Here is a 20,796-nt window from a genome sequence, read left to right on the forward strand (position 1 = left end):
GAGGTGGGACCAAAAGAATTCTACAGTAGGGGTGTGGCTGGTTGAAAATACTCCTCCCTCCCATCCCCCTTGACTTCCCCTAAAGTTTACTGGATAAACAACAGTAACCTTGTTCTTGGCATTCCGTTCAACATTTTCTTGGGCCTCAGCTCAGCGAGTAAATGGCAAGGACTACTGTCATCATTGTGCTGGCAGGCCCGTTGCAAATTCATTTTGAGCCTGGCGAGATCAGTCTATTAGTATAAAGGTAACAGGCCGGGCTGGATGTCATTTTGACAATCTTTTGTTTACGAAGACTGCCGTAAGACATTGTAGGAAATGAATTCCTAAGGGTAGGATTTCATTCGAGGCAGTCACCTTTGCCTGTGTTTCATTAAGTTCTTGGTAAATTTGGTGTTCACATATGCATATTTCGCCCAGTGTGTTGATGATGCTTTGTTGTCAGTAGTGTTGTTTGCATTGTTGTGCTGCGTTTATTTTGTTTTTTGTGATCCAGCTCGCTTTAGCCCCATTTTATGCTTCACTTATATATTTGTTGCTAGAACCTATATACTTTGTATTCTACATGCTCAGTGAGATTTGCAGTTGCAGGCAACATGCAACATAAGTGTTAAAGATCTGTCCTTTTTTTTTTTGCATGACATTGTCCTCGTGGCCCTGGGTGTTCATGGGAAGTAGCAAACACCAAACCACAGTGTTTTTTTTATGAGTGTGTTGGTGAGACTGTTGTCTTATTGGAACTGCTTGGCATATAAGATGGTCCAGTGTCTATACCCTTTGTAGATGTTGCCTGATGTTACAGCTTGGTAGACTGCACATGGCCCACTGTACCATGTTTTTCCTTTGCATAATGGCAAGATGTTGCTTTGAGCATGTTAAAAGAAGTAAGGCACAACACACATACAAAATGGATTTGTTGAAATGATTTCTTTTTCTTGTACTTTGCAGATGCAAAAAATAAAAGGTAGGGGGTGGGGAGAACAAGGTGAAAATGCTGTCTATATACACTGAAAAGCATTACAGTATGTACACACATGTGAAAATGACAATGGAAATATATGAATGAAAAGTGTAACAGTCTCTTAACATGTGTAAACGGCTATGTACACGAGATCGTTCAGTTTGCGTGTGTGGTGCATGAGAGATCCTCAAGGACTTGGTGTGTTGAGAGAGATCTGGGTTTGTGTAACACAAGCTGTGTACGACAAAGTGCATCTATATAGGAGAGAATTGCTTGTGAATGCAGTATAGAAAGATCGTCCAAACATGGCAGTATTCGTGAAGTTGGAATACCCAAATAAACACGTGCTTTATAGGTTCGTTTTTCAGTAGCGTTTGCCTGAGCCACTGCACTGACAAAGTAGCATTGCCTACCCACGCTTTGAACAATGCAGATGTTACTTTAGTTTTGGTTTGTCGTGGATACAGTACTTTAACTCTCCTCCTTCGTTATAGCGGCTCAAAAGTTCTGCGTTTGTAGCCTATATGCACCACGGTTCACTCAGTGCTTCTGACGAAACCTGGGGCTGATGGTACGTTTACAAAAGGAAATTAACTTCAAATGAAATGTTTTATGTGCCTCGCAAGAAGTTTCAGTCATTGTTAAATGCTGTCTCTGTTAAAATTGCTTGTCAAGGTTCATTCGGAAAGCCCTGCCACTACACGGTGTAAGCACTTCGTAATCTGGACCACTCAGACTACGATAGGCTAATTTTGTGATTCGTTTTGCTGCACCATTGCCACAAACAGTGGTGGTGGTAGTATACCTTGGTGGAAGGAAAGGCAACTGGAATTTGAAGCGCCTAAACTTTTTTTTTTTTTCATATTACAAATTTCCTCTCTTAATGTGGACCTTGACATGAATAGGCTTGCCCTCTGGTTCTGCCAGTGGTACAACTGGAAGAAAACATTTGCTGGCAAAATGCACAGTAGAGCGTGCATTATCTTTCTGCTCAAGGTTGTGTTGAACTAATGTACAGTGGATAAGCAGGAAGGACTACAGATATCATGGCAGTGGCAGGGCAGATGCGCATGCACTCTTAACATGTGCAGTGTTTAGTAAACTGGGATAAGCTTTAAGGGGAAGCTTTAGCTCCAGGCCTTCTATCCAAATACATGGGAAAGGCGAAGTCGTTTTTCTGAGCGACTACTGCACTGAATTTGATGACGTTTGTTACATTTAAAAGAAAAGTTAAAATCTACTGACGGTTGGTTGCACATTTTTGATTTAGGTCATTAATAAAAATTAGTAGAAACGCTAATATCCAGAAAACGAAACTATAAAGTTTACAACTCTAACTCTGCAAGGGAAAGTGATATCACAATTCTGTAAATGGCGCCTGACAGTATATTTAAAGCGGACAATATTGTTATACATGACATTCAAAAAGACCGCCAAGTTGTAAGTAGAACTTTAGCAAAACCCATGTAAACAATGTAGCAGGCTCATATAAAATATATATTGACATACTAAATTTGTGCACTTTGGATGCTCTAATGTATACAGTTTACAGAACTGTGATATGTATTCTAGATGCAGAGCTATGAATTTGTAAACTTTGTGCATCTATTTCTTTTTCAGACCTAGCAAATCCTGAAAGTTCAGGCCCTAAATCAAAATTTCACTTCCAATAGTCACTAGAATTAAGCTTTCTCTCTCAAATGCAACAGATTTTATTAACCTCGGCCCAGTTGTTATCTCAGAAAAGCATTTCTGCATTTTACATGTACTTGAATAGGCGACATCGAAGTTAGGCTCGAGCTAAACCTTCCTCTTAAGTTGAGCAGCTGCAGCATTCAGTGACTAATAAAAAGGCTACACTGTTAAACAACTACTGAGACTACTTACAAGATAATGGTTTTTACTAATGAACATAGGTAGTGGAGATATGTACTGGAATACCGGGAGATGTATCTGAGAACAGTTGGTGTAGGCGGCGACATCTTGAGATGTCGTGATCACCGCTAGCCTGCTAGAAATGTTATTTTGCTGCTCACGCCTATGCATCCCAGTATTGTAGCACTATGTGTCTGCTCTATGCTAAATCACTCCAGGGTATTCTGGTGGCAGAATGCTATTGCTTGCAACTGACTAGCTCATGGTTGTGCGTCTATGGCTAAAACACAAAGCTCTCAAATGGGTGGAGATGGCTTGCTTGTGAAATGCAACAAGTGAATGAATGAGAGTACATGTGACTGGTGGTAAACAGGCTTCATGCTTGAGGTGGTTCATTTCTGACTTTTCGTGCACTAAGCTTGCAAGCTTCTATCTGCAAGTGTAAGAGATTAATCTATGCAACTGAATACCCTGTTTTTTTTTATGTACACATTACCTTGAATGCAAAAAATAAAATTGATTCTAGTGTACTATATGTCGCAGCACTTGTAATTTTCCAATAGACATGAATGTATCACTTGAATGCACCAGTATTGAATGACCTTCTTGCTTGGCTAGTTACGCACATTTGACATTGTAATTGACATGAAAACAGGCTGTTCGCTCAGGACGTTTACAGCGCGTTTAAAAAGAGCTGACTTTATAAGTGTCTCGCTATCTTCATTGAAAGCAGCTTGTACTTAGCAGTGAGAAATGTGTGCTTTTCACTGCAGATCATGCCTTTTGTTGCATTTCAGACACCTGTATCAGAAGACTAGAAGCCGCTTCTGTTCTTTTTCTTCTCTTAGTGGCGGAGCTATTTGACTTTGTCAAATTTAAAAATATGCTGCGATGCAATCAATCATGGTCATGACGTGACTTACACGATCTGCTTGGTATGCCCTCTGCATTCTCAAGCCTGACACTGTGTGGACGGCTGCTGGTACATACTATGCTACACGGAAACTGCTGCTTTTACGAACAAGGATTATGTCGTGTCTCCATCCTGAGATAATATGGCCATACGGCATACCCGTGCAAGCTCGATCGGCGTGTAGAGCACAGAAATTATGGTGTCTTGTGCCACCCATTCTGAGGACTGTACACGTAGTACTCCGACGGCTGCGTAGCCACCTGCGTGGCTGACAGGCCACGCTTTGATGAATACGAGGTAGCTCTTCACTGCAGAATATAGTAGTTGAGGCCTAGTTATCATTCTGGTTGGCTTCATCCCCCGCAGCCTCTTTCTTCGTCACCGGTTGTGCATCAGCAATAAATGTGACAGCGCTCGTCTACACGGCGACATTTACAGCTGGGAGGAGCTGCCCTCTGTGACGGGATGTTGTAGGCAGTGACGTTTAGTCCTAGCAAAGCACGGATCCTGCAGCTCACAGATTCTTGCGGGGTCGCGAGCTGCCGGGCATGCCCTCTTTGTTTTTCACCGGGATTATGTTCAGTGCTCCCTAGGAATAGGAACGGTCAACTAGTGGGGAGGAACATAGTAGGTGGGCAATGGCGAGATTGGGAAATGCTCCACTCAACCAAGGTCGCTGCAGAATTGTTCGACGTTGGCAAAGGCTGTTGTGGTCTCGGCGGCATTGTTCCTGGGCGTGATCTTGACCCGGAAAGGTCGGGGTGTGTGAGACACTGCGACATGGCCGTCCATGGAGGGCGGCTGCTCGCCTTCGGGCAGCTCGAGTGTGTAGCGAAGCAACAGGTTGCTGAGGAAGAGGAACACCTCAGTCTGCGTCAGGTGGTTGCCCAAGCACATGCGTCGACCTGCACAGCATGGAGATGGGAGAGGTTAGCCGAGGACGAAATGGCCCACTTTTATTCGGGTTAACTTCGCGCAGAGGTACAACACTCCACCCACGATTGCACTGTTCACTTCACAGCACTGCCTCAGCAGCAGACACCTGGCGACGGAATGAGAGAACATGCTAGTCACCAATGCTACGACACATAGAGTTCTACGACAGACGCGGAACACGCCACATCCCATTGCAGGAGTGATAGCCATCCCCCGCTCCTCAGCCAGCCCATTCTGCTTCCAGAGCGTTCAAGGACCCCGCACCGCACCATGAGCAGTCTAGGCAATGCTGGCAGTTCTTGTGGCTCAAGTTGCTGCTGAGAAAGGATGGGGTTGACTTTGGACGGTCGTAATTTAATTACATTCTTGGAGTTTTTGTGCCGGAACTGCAGTCTGATCATGAGGTGCGCCGTATAGTGGAGCGGACTCTGGAGTAATTTTGACCACCTAGAGTTCTTTAACATGAACTTAAATTTAAGTATGCAAGCGTTTTCGTGTTTCGCCTGCCATCGAAATGTGACTGCTGTTTCCAGGAATTGAACTGGCAACTTCACGCTTAGCATACAGCAGAACACTATGTGCAGCACTTGGGCCACCGGGACAGGTACAAATTCAAAGTAACTATATGCTCACCGACGGAGAAGGGCATGAAGTAATCTGGCTTTTGGACTTGCCCGTCCACCAAGAAGCGCTCTGGCCGGAATTCTTCCGGGTCCTCCCACAGGTCGGGGTCCATGTGGATGGCCCAAAGGTTGGAGACGACGTGAGTGTCTGCCGGTATACGGTAGCCTGCCAGCTCCACGTCGCTGCACAAATTATGTGGTTTGAGTACAATGCACTTGCGTTGCTTATCTTCATCAAGCCAGCTTCAGCTGTTGCACGCATTCCCATCAATAAACTTTCTCACCATGCGTCTCTTGACGGTAGACAAGAATAAGATAGAAGAGAATGACAGTGTGCCTACCTATCTTGTCTGTTCTGATAATGGATAATGATAATTGAAAATCGTCCACTATCAGAACAGAAAAATAACATGTTTTAGGCCACTGCTCCCAAAGAAACTACGCACGGAAGGCTGTATTTGCGCTGCTCAAGTCCCTGGTCTAAGCGCCTGCACGTTAGACATCGAGAATACCACCTGGTACCGCTGTTTTAAAGTGTATGCAGTTTACTTTGTGCTCCTTTCTTTTTCTCCGGTAGCACATTTATGTAGCAAAGCTGTGACGCATGAACTGAACATGTATGTCACCCACCTAATATATGCACCTACTATGTGCATCTGCTGTGAAGAGAGCCGCACTTGGCCCTCTGCAAATTTTGTTGCTGAATGGTTCGCTCTAATTCCAAAATCGAACCCTACCACCAAATCGGTGAAGACATGCAGGAAGTTGTTTTCATCGTTTTCACTTTGGATGCATGTAACTGCGATCATGTTTGTACGTTATGCTTGCCACTACACATGCTTTATCAGCTAAAACTTTTGGTTGTTCAAGTGTCGTTTTGGGCTCACCAGGTTGTGGCGTGGGCGTTTCCGAGCGCTATGACGTTTGCGCGTCGCAGCACTTCGAGGATGGTAGCCTGTGCATAAGGGAGGGCGGGCAGGTCGGCCATGCTGGCGGGCCTTTCGCCTTCAGACGCCAGGTGGGCATCCAGCTCCTCCTGGAGGCGTCGCTGAACGTGCGGGTGACGCACCAGCAACAGGATGGCCCACTCTAGTGTCGAGGTGACGGTCTCCAGGCCGGCGCTGAAGATGTCCATCAGCACTTGCACCAACTGCTCCTCTGTGCATAGGTAAAGACGAGGCAGGAAGGAACGGGTTAGGAGACACAGTAAATTAAGGGGAGCGCGACAGGCAAGGACGGGAGAGCAATCGAGGCATGAATCTTCCGGCAGAAGAATAAGTGCACGAATCATAATTCTGGGGCTCTCAACAGGTAGTGCTCAGCTTATTTAGTTCGGGCACTGACGCTAAAGAACATGTTTTTGTTACGACGGTTCCAGGAACAATACAAGCCATAACATAACATGGTTACTGCCACGTGACGTGTCAACCCCGTCCCCCCAAACGTGCGCACTGACTTCCTAACTAACCGCCACTCCGCCATTTATGCTAATTATTGAAAATGAGGGCCGATGGAGGGGAAGTGAAAATGCATGATTTTGACCTATTTAGTAAATGTACTAAAAGGCGAGGTGATTGCAACAGATAACGAACGCGATACATTAGGTTTTCAAGCAAGGAAATGGCTATTCCCCTGAAATTCTACGCCTGTCCCCTCTGTTGCAGCCTCGTCCATATAAAGCACGCACGTGGCTGCAATAGCCCTGAGAGGGGGGGAGGGGATATTCTGTAAGAGTCCACCTAGGGCCGCTGCTTATTGGATGCAGCTGAAAGAACCAGGAGACGAGCGGCCCTGGTCGATCAACAGCGGCCGAAATGGACAGTCCACTAGGTGGACTCTTACAGAATACCCTCCTCCTCCCCCTTCCTTCCGTGGTGGTTCGTCTTAGCGTTCGAGGCTTTCGAGCGACGCTGGCAGCCCAGGCCGAGCCGTATCCTCGCTTCTAACTGTGGCGAGTTTTGGAGGACACGAAATGCACTCCAACTGTGACTACAAACAAAGCCGACGCTTTCTCGCGCGCGCGAGTGAGAGAGGCCTCACTGGTTCCTCACCGGAAAAGTACGTGTCCTCCCGCTGGATGCCTCTGGCCTTGTCCCTTCGTAGCTGGACGAGGTACGCGTCGACGATGTCGCGCACGGTGCCCTCGACGTACGAAGACCGGTGCGCGTCTGCGATGCGCCGGAAGTAGTCGGCCGTCTGGTGCCTGTTGCGCTTAATGCGCCGGTAGGCCCAGTTGGAGCCCGGCACGTAGCGCAGCGCCGGTATGAAGTTCACGGGCACGGCGAGCGTGAGCAGCCTGAATCCTTCCTCGAAGAGCGCGAGCAGCTGCTCGAACTTGGAGTCGCGCGACGAGTATGTGACGCTCATGAGGAACGAGCCGAGGATGTTGCTGACGGCGCGCGCTAACGATCGGCGCACGTGCAGCGAGCTGCCTTCGAACGGCCCCAGCGACGACAGGAACTCGCCGATGTGCACCTGCGCGCAATTGATTTTTCACCGGGTCACTCACTTTGGCAAAGACACGTCTCGTGCTGACGCTTAGACACTTGTTGCAACCGACTGCGATACAAATTATTGCAGTGGGCCACCATTGCTGCTGTGTTAAACGTTACTCTAAGCGGGACGGGCCGCTCACTTTGGAAAAGACATGCGTGGCGGCGTCTCATGCTGGCGCTTAGACGCTTGTTGCAACTGACAGGGCATTAAATGTTGTAACACCTCAACGGAGGGTGGGGGGGGGGGGCAACAACGGCGGTGCCCATCTGTGAGTAAAAGCTCAAACAGAAAAACAGCTAATGTTGCTGTAACCAAGTCTATTCTACTTTGCTGCGGGTGTAAATTTTTGGCCGCAACACGATTACGCCAGTGCCGAAAATTTACACCAGCAGCGAAGTAGAGTAGACTTGGTCTCAGCAATATTAGCTTTCTTGTCCGTTTGAGCATTGCGCCACCAGGTAGACGCACCATGCAGGCCGCTCCCGTTTACTCCCTCGCCCCAATCTCGTCCGCCTGCGTTTACCCGAATACCGGACCAAGCTATACCTCTCCAATATATATAAAAACGACGTCTGTCGACACTTGGCGAAAGATTTACAAGATTATCTACCCGCTAGTAGCTACTCGTAAGTTCTCGTACACCGCGAGAGCCACGTGGATAACGTGACCGTTTAGGGGCAGCGATGTTTTCGGCCGCCACAGCACAAGGACATAAGTAGACGTAGCGGTCTGCGCATGCGCAGTACCGTCGCCCTTAGTTCTTGCGTCCGCTAAACTAAAGCTCTCTGTGTGAATGAGGTTACAGCAAATTATTTCTCGCGAAAAAAAGAATTGTGACGTGAGCGCTCTTTGGAGTCATACTGAAGAAGCAACTGTTGGTTCGAGGTAAATTTTCTAGAGCGCAGCTCTTAGGCGCCCGTTCCTACGACGAGAGTCGGCGGCGTAACCGAGCGAACGAGCACAGCGAGAGATGAAAGAGAGAATGCGGAGCGGGAGACGTAAGGCGCGAGCCGCGAATGGTGGAGACCAATGAGAGCGGCCCCTTCAGTGATGTGTGCGTTGGAAACTGGTGTCATGCGGACCCGCCCGACCGCTCGATGAGTAGCTCGTATCTAATCACAGCGGGACCGCTCGTTTCGCACTATTGTATGCTCGCGTCAGCCCTCGCTCGTCCTTGTTTGGTTTGCTTGGTTTGGTCTCGTTCGCGCTTGTTTCCATTGTCATGGTTTACGATTGTTTTGTAATCTGATTGCATGCGCGACGCGAATTGTGTAGTACTCTATGGAACCCACGTACACCAGCGATTACGCTGGAACCTCCGACGAGTTATGTATAAAGCCGACACGCTTGACCCGCAAATCACATTTTCGACGATTGGCGCCTCTGCTACTAGTCTCTCTCAAATTCTTCGCCTCAATATATTGTGAAACGAAAACACGTACAGAGCTGCGCTCAAATTTGGCATTAGGGAGTATAGTAATCGTCGGTGAAATTTTCTCAGACCGATATGTGAAACTGGGTACAATGACAAATCTTATTTTAAAATATTCTTCTGCCGTGGTTCTTTCACGTGACACCATAGGCGAACACATTTATGGTTTTTCGCGTTGAATTGTCTCAATACAAAACAAAAAAATTCTGCGTTTTCATAAAATTTTTGCTTAAATGTCGCTAATGTTCAAGCCACAGTAATTTTTATCTTTTTTTTCCAGTAGCTATAGTTTCTGCTAAAGATAATGTTGACTGTCAGGTATTTTTCCAGAAGATTACTTCGAATTTTGCCACAAGAAGTGACTTTTTGACAATGTTCAGACCTAAATGAAGCATTCAAACCCTCCAGATAAAAAAAGAACACTTGAGATAGATCATTATCTGCACCAGCATTCAAGGTTGTGAGGTTGAAATTCGAGTAAATTTTGTTTGAGGCCAGAAAAACGCAGTACTGAACTGTCTTCGCTGCAAAGCTCTTATGGGCCATAATTGAATTCTTGGCGGGCTTACGAACTCTTTATGCATAAAAAATATAGGCACGTGCTTTTCTAAGCTTACGCTGTTTAAGTACTGATCTCCCCGCAAGTACGTTTTACAATAGTACGTTCGTACGTAGTACGATGAACGTAAACTACGACTGCCACGAGCTAGTCATCAAGACCAGATAGTATCAGACACGAGGTATTGTGCGTGGTGCCGAGTAATTGTTTTGCAAATACTACAGATTTGCAGATTGCGTGTTAGGCACGACCCTGGATCATCAACATTCCGCTCCAACTGTGGCGTAGGAGACAAATGTAAAGAAATTTCTACTTCACAGTCTATATAGTCTGCTGTGAGTGTCCCTAGGCCTGGTCAAGCGCCGTATTCATTCTCGTGTGAAGCAGCAGAATTCTGCCTGCACAGTGTGAGGGTTAAGTTAGCCACTATCTGCCACTGCAAAGCGCTCGCATCTAGACGCGTGTTCGCCTGCCTGACCGCCCCCTGCCCCCAAATCTATAATTCGTAAACTGCCTGACATACGCCGTTAACGATGTATTTATACTGGTGTCAAGTGACACAGCACGTGCTCGCTTGAGAAATAGCCACAGTTAATAGCCGACGGTGCATACGTGTTCTGTAGTAAAGACACAGTTCGGGAGTTCCTGCCGGTGAGATTGGTTGTGAACTTCAAATTTTTTCTCTCTTCTCTAACAAAACTGACTTAACGTTTCTAGGTCACAATCTGAAAGGATTGCGCGTATAATGAGCTATTTCACGTATTTCTATATGTATGGCCTTAATGTTTTATTGCCAACTTTAATCTGAAGATCATCAGAAGGTGACTTTTTGGCAACAATGGAAGTAATCTTCTTGAAAAGTACTTGATGTTGATCTCAAAATCGAAAGTTATTTTGAGTACAAACTATAACAACCGGAAAAAAATGATAAAAAATGATATTGTGACTGGAACGTGCACGATGTTTGTGCGAAAAAAAAAAATTCTCCAAGGGCCTTTTTTTTTTTGCCTTTTAGCTGGACCAACTAAACGCGGGAAATTCGTGAACGTGTTCACCTGTGATGTCACGTGAAAGTATTCTAAAATAAGACTTGTCATTGTGCCCACTTTCACACTCGAGTTTAAAAAAGATGACCGCATCTCGACGTCACGTCGAGCTACGGTCATCGGACGCACTCGACAGCTACGGAAACAACAGTCACGTGATGTGAGCCATTCACTTCGTCACGCTCACTTTTGCAGGTTTACGTTGCGCGACACGCACGGAAATTAGTGATATTGCAAAAAAAGAAAGATGGTCGATCGAATAATACTGCCCCTTCCCTCCTTCCGGCAGTAAAGCGATAACCACGTGGAGGCAATTTCTGACGGTCTCGGGCGCGCTGGTAATCGCGTCACTTTCACACCGCACAATGTCCACACTCTGATCAGGCCCTGGACAGCATATCACACGGTCGCCATTGCAAGCGGAAACATCATGGAACACACTTCAGCCATTATACCAGCGTTGAGCGAGGTGAAACAGACTTACTGATGCCGCGCCGAAAATACGCCTCAGATGCTTTTCATGTAGTTTCCGCTTTACGATAGGTTACCGTGCAAGATATACAAGAATATGTATATCTTACACCGTGCTATATATGTGTGTAGGGCGTAAAAAGCCAGAAACATGAAACGCTCATTCATTTTGATTTGTAGTCTTATTAGAGGCATTTGAACGCGCATATTCGTGAAGCGCCAACCCCAAGTATAGAATTTTGTTCGCGCTACGCCAGCCGTCGCGTGGCCCCGTAAGCGTCACGTGAGCTGGCGTCGCTTTGGTTGTTCGGTGGTAACCGCTGCTTGGCAAGTGCGACCTGGTTAATGTGGATCGCTGCGATTGTCGCCGAACAACCTAAACCGTGTCGACTCGACGATCGAAAAAAGACAAACAAACATAGCAGCGCTCTCTCTCTCTCTCGAGGAGCGTGGGATTTTGATGAGCGCGTAAAGAGTGGCTGTGCAACACACCTGCATTTTCTGCTCGAGGGCCACGCTGCCGGGCCTTCCGTGTCGAGGCACGAAGTCCCTGAACACGCGATGCAGGAAAGCACGCTGTTCACGCCATAGGGCGCCTGCAGAGTTGATGATGCCTGCGGGAGACGGCGGTGAGGTTGGTCAGGTTAGCGTTTCTACCTGAACGTACCCTCACATGTACAAAAGTGAGAAGGAGAAATATAAAAAAAAATATACAGTCCGCGTCGCCTTGGGAAACCCTTTGTGTTGGAAGCGCGTGGTTGATGGCAACATTTTTTTTCTTGACCCAGCATCCAAACTATTGTGTCACCATGGCTCTACGTCAACTGAAGTTCAATCACAAGGCTTCAGCAGATGACGTGAGAAAGCACAATTATAATCGACAACCGAAAGCAATGCGAGAGGCTTTAGAAATATAAGTGATCGATTTTTTTTAAATAAAGCGCGCGAACGTATATGCCGCATTATCAAAATATCTGGTTGATTTTTTACTTCATCGTTTTCATGAAAACAATCGTTTGTTACACCAAACATACATGACAAGCCGCGCTCGGTTTCAAGTGCGCTCTAAAGTAAAGGGTGATGGACTAATTTAATGCTGTGCCACGTTCTCACAGGGTTCATTTTTGTTTCTTAGTTGGTAAGTGAAAGAAGTGAGATCGAGCAAGCTTATTGATTTCTACTGTAATATCATTCTTTTTTCTAAGTGCTCGGGCAGCAGGGAAAATGCGTGTGTACTTGATTTAGATCCTCGTTGCCTGGCCTCATATGTAGGTTTTCGTACCTTCGGAGACACTTGAATACCGAAATGTCATTGAGTCCGCTAAGGCCCTTAAATTTCACGATGAGCTTAAATGTCCTGGAATTTTTTTTTTTTTGCTTAGGTTAGTTAATTTCTCTTTAGACATCTGGCCACAAAGTTCGTGCAGTACAAAAGTCACGCCTGTCTGCTTACGCTGTTTAATTTGCTCACACTACTTTTTTTTACATGTGCCTTGCTTGAATACAATAAAAAAATATTGCTATTGAATATAGAGTACTTTTTTTTTCAGACAGTTCTGCTTTAACCGTTGAAAGTGTCGTACGTGTGTCGACGTTTAAAATCTATGAAATTACTTTGATTCACAAACGTTCCATACCGAACGCTGCGAAGTGTCCCAATCACTCTTGTCCTACACCGTGCTTGGCCCACCACGGCTTGTAACGCAGCCCACGTCACACAGCCATTGCAACACAGCTATTGGCACGTTAAGCTCCATGAAATGAGTGAGTGAGTGTTCTAGCATGTGATACAGAAAGTGATTGGAATTGCTACAACAATAGATGTCGCAGAACGATCCCATATAAGGTGCCTTGCTGCTTTACTTCACGGTGTCACATTTGTAACAATGCGATATAGGATCCGTGGGTGCACTTTTATCATGACTCTCCATAAAAGCGCACATTTCCACATTTGTAGTTAGCAGCTGCTTGTTACCTCAAAGAACAACAAAAGCCGTGACTTTTCATGTTACGTCGGACTAATTATGATTACGTCTAAAGGTATATAAAAAATACTGCAGCGTACTAATTGCTAACTGCGGCCCCAGGCGCTGCGTCGGTGCCACGTTAAAAGACGTTTGAACCGGCAATTGCCTGCATATTTCTTGTAAATTTTACTTCATGCAGTTACCCATATCGTTTTGTATAAGAAGAGAAATAACCAAGACATTAAAACTAGCAAAGGTCATCTTTGTTTGTCTGAATGCGTACCTTTATAATATTGTTAGCATGATAACAGTTATGCGATGTAACCAGATGCGTTGCGAAATCTCGCCAACCCCAGTTCTAGCCATTTTATAAATTGATCTCCTTGCTCTATCTTTTCGACTTCAGTATACTTTTTATACGCGAGTAACATAGAATTAATATGAAAGACGACACAGCTCGTTGTTATACCGTGACCATGGTCTAATAAAGCCGCATTTGACTAGGTATTCATCATCCCGTTTTTCGTGTGTATACAACCCGATTCACGCTAGTGAGTTCAACGGCGATATCTGCCGGTGTCTGCTACGTTTTGAAACACTTTTTTTTTTTGAAGCACGAAAAACTATCCGCGGACCACGCAGTATATGCCACTGTTCCTGCCCGCGATAGTCAAGAAGATACACGGGAGCACCGATATACCGCACGCTACGTTCAAACGCTGCACACATAGAGTAGAAGGACTGTGTCTGTACTGCGAGATATACAGCACGTGCAACCGCAGCCTCACTGCTGACCACCGACGATCGACAGAAGTCACGCTTGTCGCACGACGGTGCCATCGAAATACAGTGGACAAGCGCGCGCTTGACGCTCAATTGTGAGATTCGACTTCGAGTCGAATCGCTAAGTGGGGCCATAAGATGTTGTGACTGCTTAGCTATTCGACGTCAACTTTGCCCCTTTACGAGAAAGGCCAAATAATCTGACTGCGGACATGCATGCACGTGGCGTTCGTGCGAGTTACGAGGATACTCGCGGCCAGATCGAGCGCTCACCTCTCTTTTTGTGCATCCTACGTATTCGTTGCTGTTGTCAACAGTGCCGGAAGGATGGTCGTCTTGTGAACTGGTTCCAGAGGGTGTGTTTAAAAAAAAAATCGGAAAATTGCAGACACAGAGCGGTACTTTCGCCTTACATTTACTCGATTCGAAGGAACGACATGCCACTTTTCATGCGCGAGCAGCTGTGACTTCACCAATAAATGTCGTCAGTGTACATCAATGTATATGTATTTCGTGTAGCTCGGCGTGTTAACACTGCATGTTCGAGCGTATTCTTATCGCGAGATCAAGTGATCGAGCCTGCAAGGAATGTGCGCCTGGCTTGCTGTTCAGCGAATATCAGACTGTTCCGGATCCGTAATGTTTTTCCAAAAAGAACACCTGAAACTGGACCGTACAGGAAGGTGAAAGGCGTGTCTGACCTCGCCAAACTCGCGGCATTAGGAACTGATGGCGTTTTTCTGTTCGTACCAGTCAAATGAGGAATATTTGGGCTCGGTAGCACGACGTCGCGGCGGCGAACGCTCTGTTGCGTGGACGCGGAGGAACAGTCTGGTCCACCGCCTGGTGCTCGACTGGGGAGGCCAGCCACGCCCCCCATCGCCCGCGTCGGCTGTCACCGCGCCACCCTTTGAGACGCCGTCCAACGTGGACGCAACGCTATCGCGTAGGGTGCCACGGAAGCGCATCCATCATCCAGCAGGTCCTCACCGTATCCCTGAAGGAGCTTGGTGAGTTCCGTGTCGGGCCGTCCGGAGAAGGCGGCCTGGCTGAAGGCTTGACGCACCAGCTTGGGGTCACTGATGACCACGACCCGCTTGGAGCCCAGGAATATCTGGTATATGGGGCCGTAGGTGACCGCCAACGACTGCAAGGTGCGGTGAAACTCCTTGCCGAGGAACGGGAGAAAGCCCACCAGGGGCAATCCCCACGGTCCCGGGGGCAGCGGTAACTGGCTCGCGACCCCGGTTAGGAACCGGCGGCTGACCAACAGCACGGCGACGAACACGGCGAGCCATGTGGGCAGCGTGACTTCGAGCCACGGCGAAAAAAACAGGACGGACATGACGAGGCGTGTGCTGCCTCTAGCTACACAGTACTGCCGCCGCGACCAACACTATTACGAGCCTCTGTGACGCTGCTCTGAGCTGCTGCTGCTACTACTGCTGGTCGGGGGCTTCCGAATGGGGAGGCGGCCCCCTTTTATATAAGCGGGGGACCCCAGGGTCTGAGAGAGGAGGGAAGTCGATGCCCCCCCTGCCGGGGGTCTCACCTCCCCGCCGCACAGCGGTCGCCGTCGGCCGCCCGAGTGCCCGCCTTGTTTCCGTTTCTGTGCCGCCGCCTTCCGCCGCAACAAGTGCGCCTTCGAGGTGGGGGCGAGGGTGCGTGCACACCAGTCAGTCGTTGGCGGTGCGTCCGCGTATGCACGCGATTCTCTCGCTGGCTTGCGCGCACCTTTTCGCCGCTATCTGATTCCCGCGGCGTTCAATCGGCGCGCGCGTTCCTGTGGGAAGAGGAGGGTGCTCGCAGAGGCGGGGGCCTCCTGGGACTTTGCTGCGTTTCTTTGCCTCTTCTCTCTTTCCAGTTCGCTCTTTCTGCAGCGCTTTGTGCAAAGCGCACCGAGAGAAACTGCGCGCGCGTCCTGAGCCCGTGGTAAGAGCACCGTCGTACGCACTGCACCGGGTGTACTCTTCGGCGTGTTGCTCTGACATGCGGAACGTGCTTAGCGATGTCAGGTGATAGCAAAGCTCTTGACGCAATGACACGGAAGAGTAACGAGGATGTTCAGTGCGCGATTGTTGACATTGCGCCAGCGAAGCACGTGTTCTCTGTACGCCGACGTTATTGCCTGAAAAGGAGAAAAGCACGCGCTGCATTGGCGCCCTGCCAACAACACAATTTTGCAAAGGTGTATGAGGAGTCACCGTAGCTGCACTGCACTGATCCTTCCCGGAGCTCGGCGTCAAGCAACAAAATGTTATATTGATGCGACAGGCCACACTTACCGTGTACACATATTTGTGTAAGTTGAAGCCGTGCACGGTTTCCTGATGACGACAATCTTCTGATTCAAGTCCCAGTGCACTGTCTTGAACTAGTTTTCATCAGGTGCAGTCTTCACTGAGAAAATTGTCGTAAGGCTAAATGCTTCAGGGGGAATCAGAGTTTGCCGGGAGAGGCCTCTCTCCTTCAGAGGGCATAAATAAGCTAATGATGATGATGATGATAGAAATGCTACTTTGGATGAAAACCACGAGAGAACAGAGCACTAGAACTTCAGCCGCTGCATTTTCTTCATCAAAATCGACGAGCCGCTTCCAGTTCGATAAAAGCACAGTAGTCCACCAGAGACCTCGATGCCTCTCGGACCAAACTTCCGCCAACCTAGTGCGCCCAGCGAAGCCGAAGAAACTTGCGGTCCTTTGTTGTCTTCCGACAAATAAACAGTGCCGAGTAGTGACACCAGCATTTACGGTAAAAAGTCCGCTTTGGCGTTCCTATCAGCGAATCAGAATTTAACTCTGCCAGGGCCTCTGAAACCGAGGGAGGGGGAGAAGGCGATGGGAGGTTCCGTTGCAGAGGGGTAGTCCTCCATCTGTCCTCGCCCCCCAAGGTCGAGGGCCAACCCCCGTCCAACATAGTGAATTAATGACTGGTTTCACAGTAACAACAATAAATAGTTTGTGTAGGCGAAGTGAACCCCCGGCTCAAGTCCCTTCACACTCCCGAAGTCCCTGACTTTCGCCGTTTCATCCATCCACCTCTCCGTGCGCTGAGTCTTGAACGCAGCGAGTGCATCCGCTGCGCGGGCTTTCGTTCTGCAGTGCTGGGACGAATCGGCAGCATTTGGTGCGAGGAACACCGGTAGGAAAAATATGGGGTTTCGGGTGCCTAAACCGCGATCTGAATACGAGGCACGCCGAAGTGGGGGACTCCGGAAATTTGGACCGCCAGAGGTCCTTTAACGTGCGCCTAAATCTAAGTACACGGGTATCTTCGCATTTCGTCCCCGTCGAAGTGCGGCCGCCGTGGCCGGGATTCGATCCCGCGACCTCGGGCTTAGCAGCCCAACACCACAGCCATTAAGAAACCACGGCGGGTAGCGCCGGCAGAAGAATATTATCTTAACACCAGTACGCATTCGGTGACACGGGTCAGGGGTGCCTGCTAGCGTCTATATGACGGTCATTACCACTGGCGACCGTGCAGCAAAGCGAGCCCAGAAGTAAGGCACCAACGCTGGAGCGTGTCACTCTTATTAGGGTCGCCCTCCCGTCCTCCCATGGCCCGCCTTTTCTCCATTTCTTACTTCGCAGAGTCGCCGTGCAGCGTCCAGTGCTTTGTAGGGCGCGCCTCCCAATACACACGAACTTTAGGCGTTGGTTGTTGCTGCGCCGGTCCGGCGTTGTGGGACGGGTACGTGAGCCTGGTAGCACACTTCCCTGGAAAAGTACCGTGCGGCCAGTGGAAAGACATGGTTGGCCCCGGGGTGCTGGGCGAAGCAACCTTGGAGCAGCGGACGCTCACTTTCGTTCTCAATCCGAGCATCCATCTGTATTGCGTTTCGTTTTGTGTTTTATCGTTTTCCCCGCAGCATTCGCTTTCGGCGCTTCCGTCCGCGCGCACGGGACGACATCGCTCCAGAGCTCGCGCTGATTTCTCCGCTGGGTGTCGCCACGGGAGCCTTAATTTAGGAGCGACAACGTTACCTGTGTCCTTTTGCGGGGATAACGATCGCCGCTCGTGCCTATGGACGCTGTCGTGTGCCAACTATAGAATAGTGATCATGTAGTAGACAGGGCGGCTATTGCCACGGGAAACCTTGTTGTACAGCTGACGTTTTGCTTTCGTTCCATTACACGCTTCAGTCACCAAATGGACTGAAGTATGGCTTAAGGACTCTCTCTCTCTCTCTCTCTGCATATATATATATATATATATATATATATATATATATATATATATATATATATATATATATATATATATATATATATATATATATATATAGCAGCAGCAGAGCGCGAACTTTCCACATTAGTTTTTGGACCTGCTATGTGAGTACTTGTGTTACGCTAAACCGGTCGTGATAATTGCAAAAATAATTGATGACGAATGGTGCGTTACATGATGAAAATAACTGAAATGATTGTTACACGTAGATGCGCTTGTTATTGTTGAGTTCAGCGCTTCCTAATGCAAGAAAGAGCAGCAACAGCAGTGATACAGAGAAACTCCTTAAACTTGATAGCGCATTTCTTAACATAACATTGTTTCGCTGTACTCTCCGTACTAAATTGACTGATGGTATCCCTTTTTCGTAGCGGGTTGCGTTTACATTCAGCGTTGTGTTTGGGATATTTATTGCGTCGACACCAGTGGGAATATTCGTAAGTAGATTACGTCTCCATTTGCATACATTAATTTAGCTGTCGAAGGTCCACATTAAATTTGAAAAAGAAGCATTGGAAATGTGTCATACCTTCCGAAAGTAAATCATCACGGGTCATGTATTTATACGTTTCTGATTAGCGTTTCATGCGAAATGTTCGTGACATCTCGAAGATGACAAAAAAAATAAACAACGAAGTTAGAGCAAGTTACGTGCGCCGCAACTTGACGTCGTTAAACATGCGACCACCGACGCCAAGCTATGTAACTCTGTTAGGCAGTGGATGTCGTAGTCGCCACAGTGGCTATCAATGAGCGACGTGTGATTGTCACAGCTAGCATATTGGTCTGTGGTCTGTGGCTAGCCTGTGATCTTTGCCTCCGTTTCTGCCACGAACGCTAGTGAACGACTTCCTTAATGGAACGCAGTATAGAGCTTTTCATTTAACCACTACTCTCGAACTTCTCGTTGGCGCTTCTTGGATCTCCGAAGAAAACTTTTGACTGAGCCGGAACATATCCCAGGAACGTTTGGGTGACGACGTGCCACGTGCAAAGCGCGCCTCTCAGTCTTCTTAGCATAACGTGTGCTATTGATTGCTCGTATATTTATCCTCTTCATGTGTTGAGCATCTATACGCTGAAATGCTCCTGTGTATCAAATTACATGCGCCCATTCTGCCATGTTGTGCGGCAACTCCGCGCTTGTACCACGAGCAAGTGCACTGTCACATTTCACAATCGCAAGTGATGGTCTTCACCGTCATAAACGACGTGGTTGGCGACTGGCTACAAACAAGATTTTTGAAAACAAATTTCCTTCGCACGGCAGACGTTCCCATGCGCGGATCTTCGACGAATTTTCGACGACTGACGAATCGAACTACGACGAAAGAACTGGACCACAGCAGGGAGGATAACAAATGCTGTAATCTTCACTGCATGACCCATTTTGAAACTTGCAGGAGAACCTCAGTGCCTTAGGTATAATTGATAATTTGTTTTCATACAGAAACAGAGTTCAGTGCATTATGTTATCAAGTAGATAAGAATTCACTGACTCATGCGCATAAAATCAGCACTGGACGATGAGCGGAACTAATGCTCTCTAATCGGAGTGTGTTAGGGTGATTTTAATGCTCTTTGCTACCATGGCCAAATGCTATCGAACTTTTATAGCTACTGTTTCCAGCGAGACGCTGGCTAAAGGACGTTTCTGTTGACCGAAATGAAATGTCTCACTAAAGGTACAATGCAGTGTGGCCTTGCAGATCGCGACCAATTGATAACACTTCAGTTACCAGGTTACGCGCACTGTTTGCTTTCATACAGAATATTTTTTAATACGTACATTGCTTAACTGGGAACAAACTTGTCCGCTGCATAAATGGCATGGTTCATTAAGTCAGTCTAACGCGAAATAAGCTGTAGCAATTGCGTACGCTGGTTGCACTAACACGAAGCCACTTTAAAATGCGGGTGCACGTTATACTTAGCCTATATAAGAAATTTTAGAGATTGACGTCGACTCGGACATTTAAGTTTTCACTGGGTGATGTTTGCCTTGCTTAGGCTGTCGTCGTGCACCAACTCTGCGAGATTAGTCTAGGGCAGGCAGGAAGAAAGCTAATTTCGGGCTCTATTCTAAGCCGCGTACGTCACGTTAGGTAAGCTTGTGAAAAATCTGCTACCATTACTGGAAAGGAGTGGGTGCAGGTGACATTTCTAGGATATTAGTATGTGAAAAAACTGAAAGCACAGCGAAGGTAACGAAAGAAATTGGCGACGCATCCATCCATAAGAAATTACTGGAGCCTTTCATGTTATTAGCAATCTATATTATGGTTGATGAGCAAATGGTGATGTTATGTCTTATATGATGATTATTATGACAGGTGGTACATACCCAATGGCAAATACCCTTTGACCTAATTTGGTTTGTAAAAAGGTTAATTGAAGAGCCGCACACACACAGTAGCACATGTCCAGTCGCCTACGTTGAAGTGAAAGAGTGTGAAAGGCGGCACATTCCAAGTGACCCAAGTTGGCAACAAATAGGTTTT

At 47.4% G+C, this 20,796-nt stretch overlaps 1 protein-coding gene across 1 annotated transcript; it reads right to left on the bottom strand.

Annotated features, from left to right (window-relative positions):
• Positions 1-617: 617 nt before the first annotated feature.
• LOC142574802 (cytochrome P450 18a1-like) lies at positions 618-15,407 on the bottom strand. The gene is made up of 6 exons (XM_075683812.1): positions 14,990-15,407; positions 11,805-11,926; positions 7,360-7,801; positions 6,196-6,466; positions 5,319-5,491; positions 618-4,654 (listed from the first exon to the last, which is right to left on the bottom strand). Exons 1-6 carry the CDS (start codon positions 15,405-15,407, stop codon positions 4,413-4,415), a joined length of 1,668 nt encoding a protein of 555 aa, XP_075539927.1. The 3' UTR covers positions 618-4,412.
• Positions 15,408-20,796: the final 5,389 nt, after the last annotated feature.

The sequence above is a fragment of the Dermacentor variabilis genome, chromosome 3 (assembly GCF_050947875.1).
Source record: "Dermacentor variabilis isolate Ectoservices chromosome 3, ASM5094787v1, whole genome shotgun sequence".
Classification (NCBI taxonomy): domain Eukaryota; kingdom Metazoa; phylum Arthropoda; class Arachnida; order Ixodida; family Ixodidae; genus Dermacentor; species Dermacentor variabilis.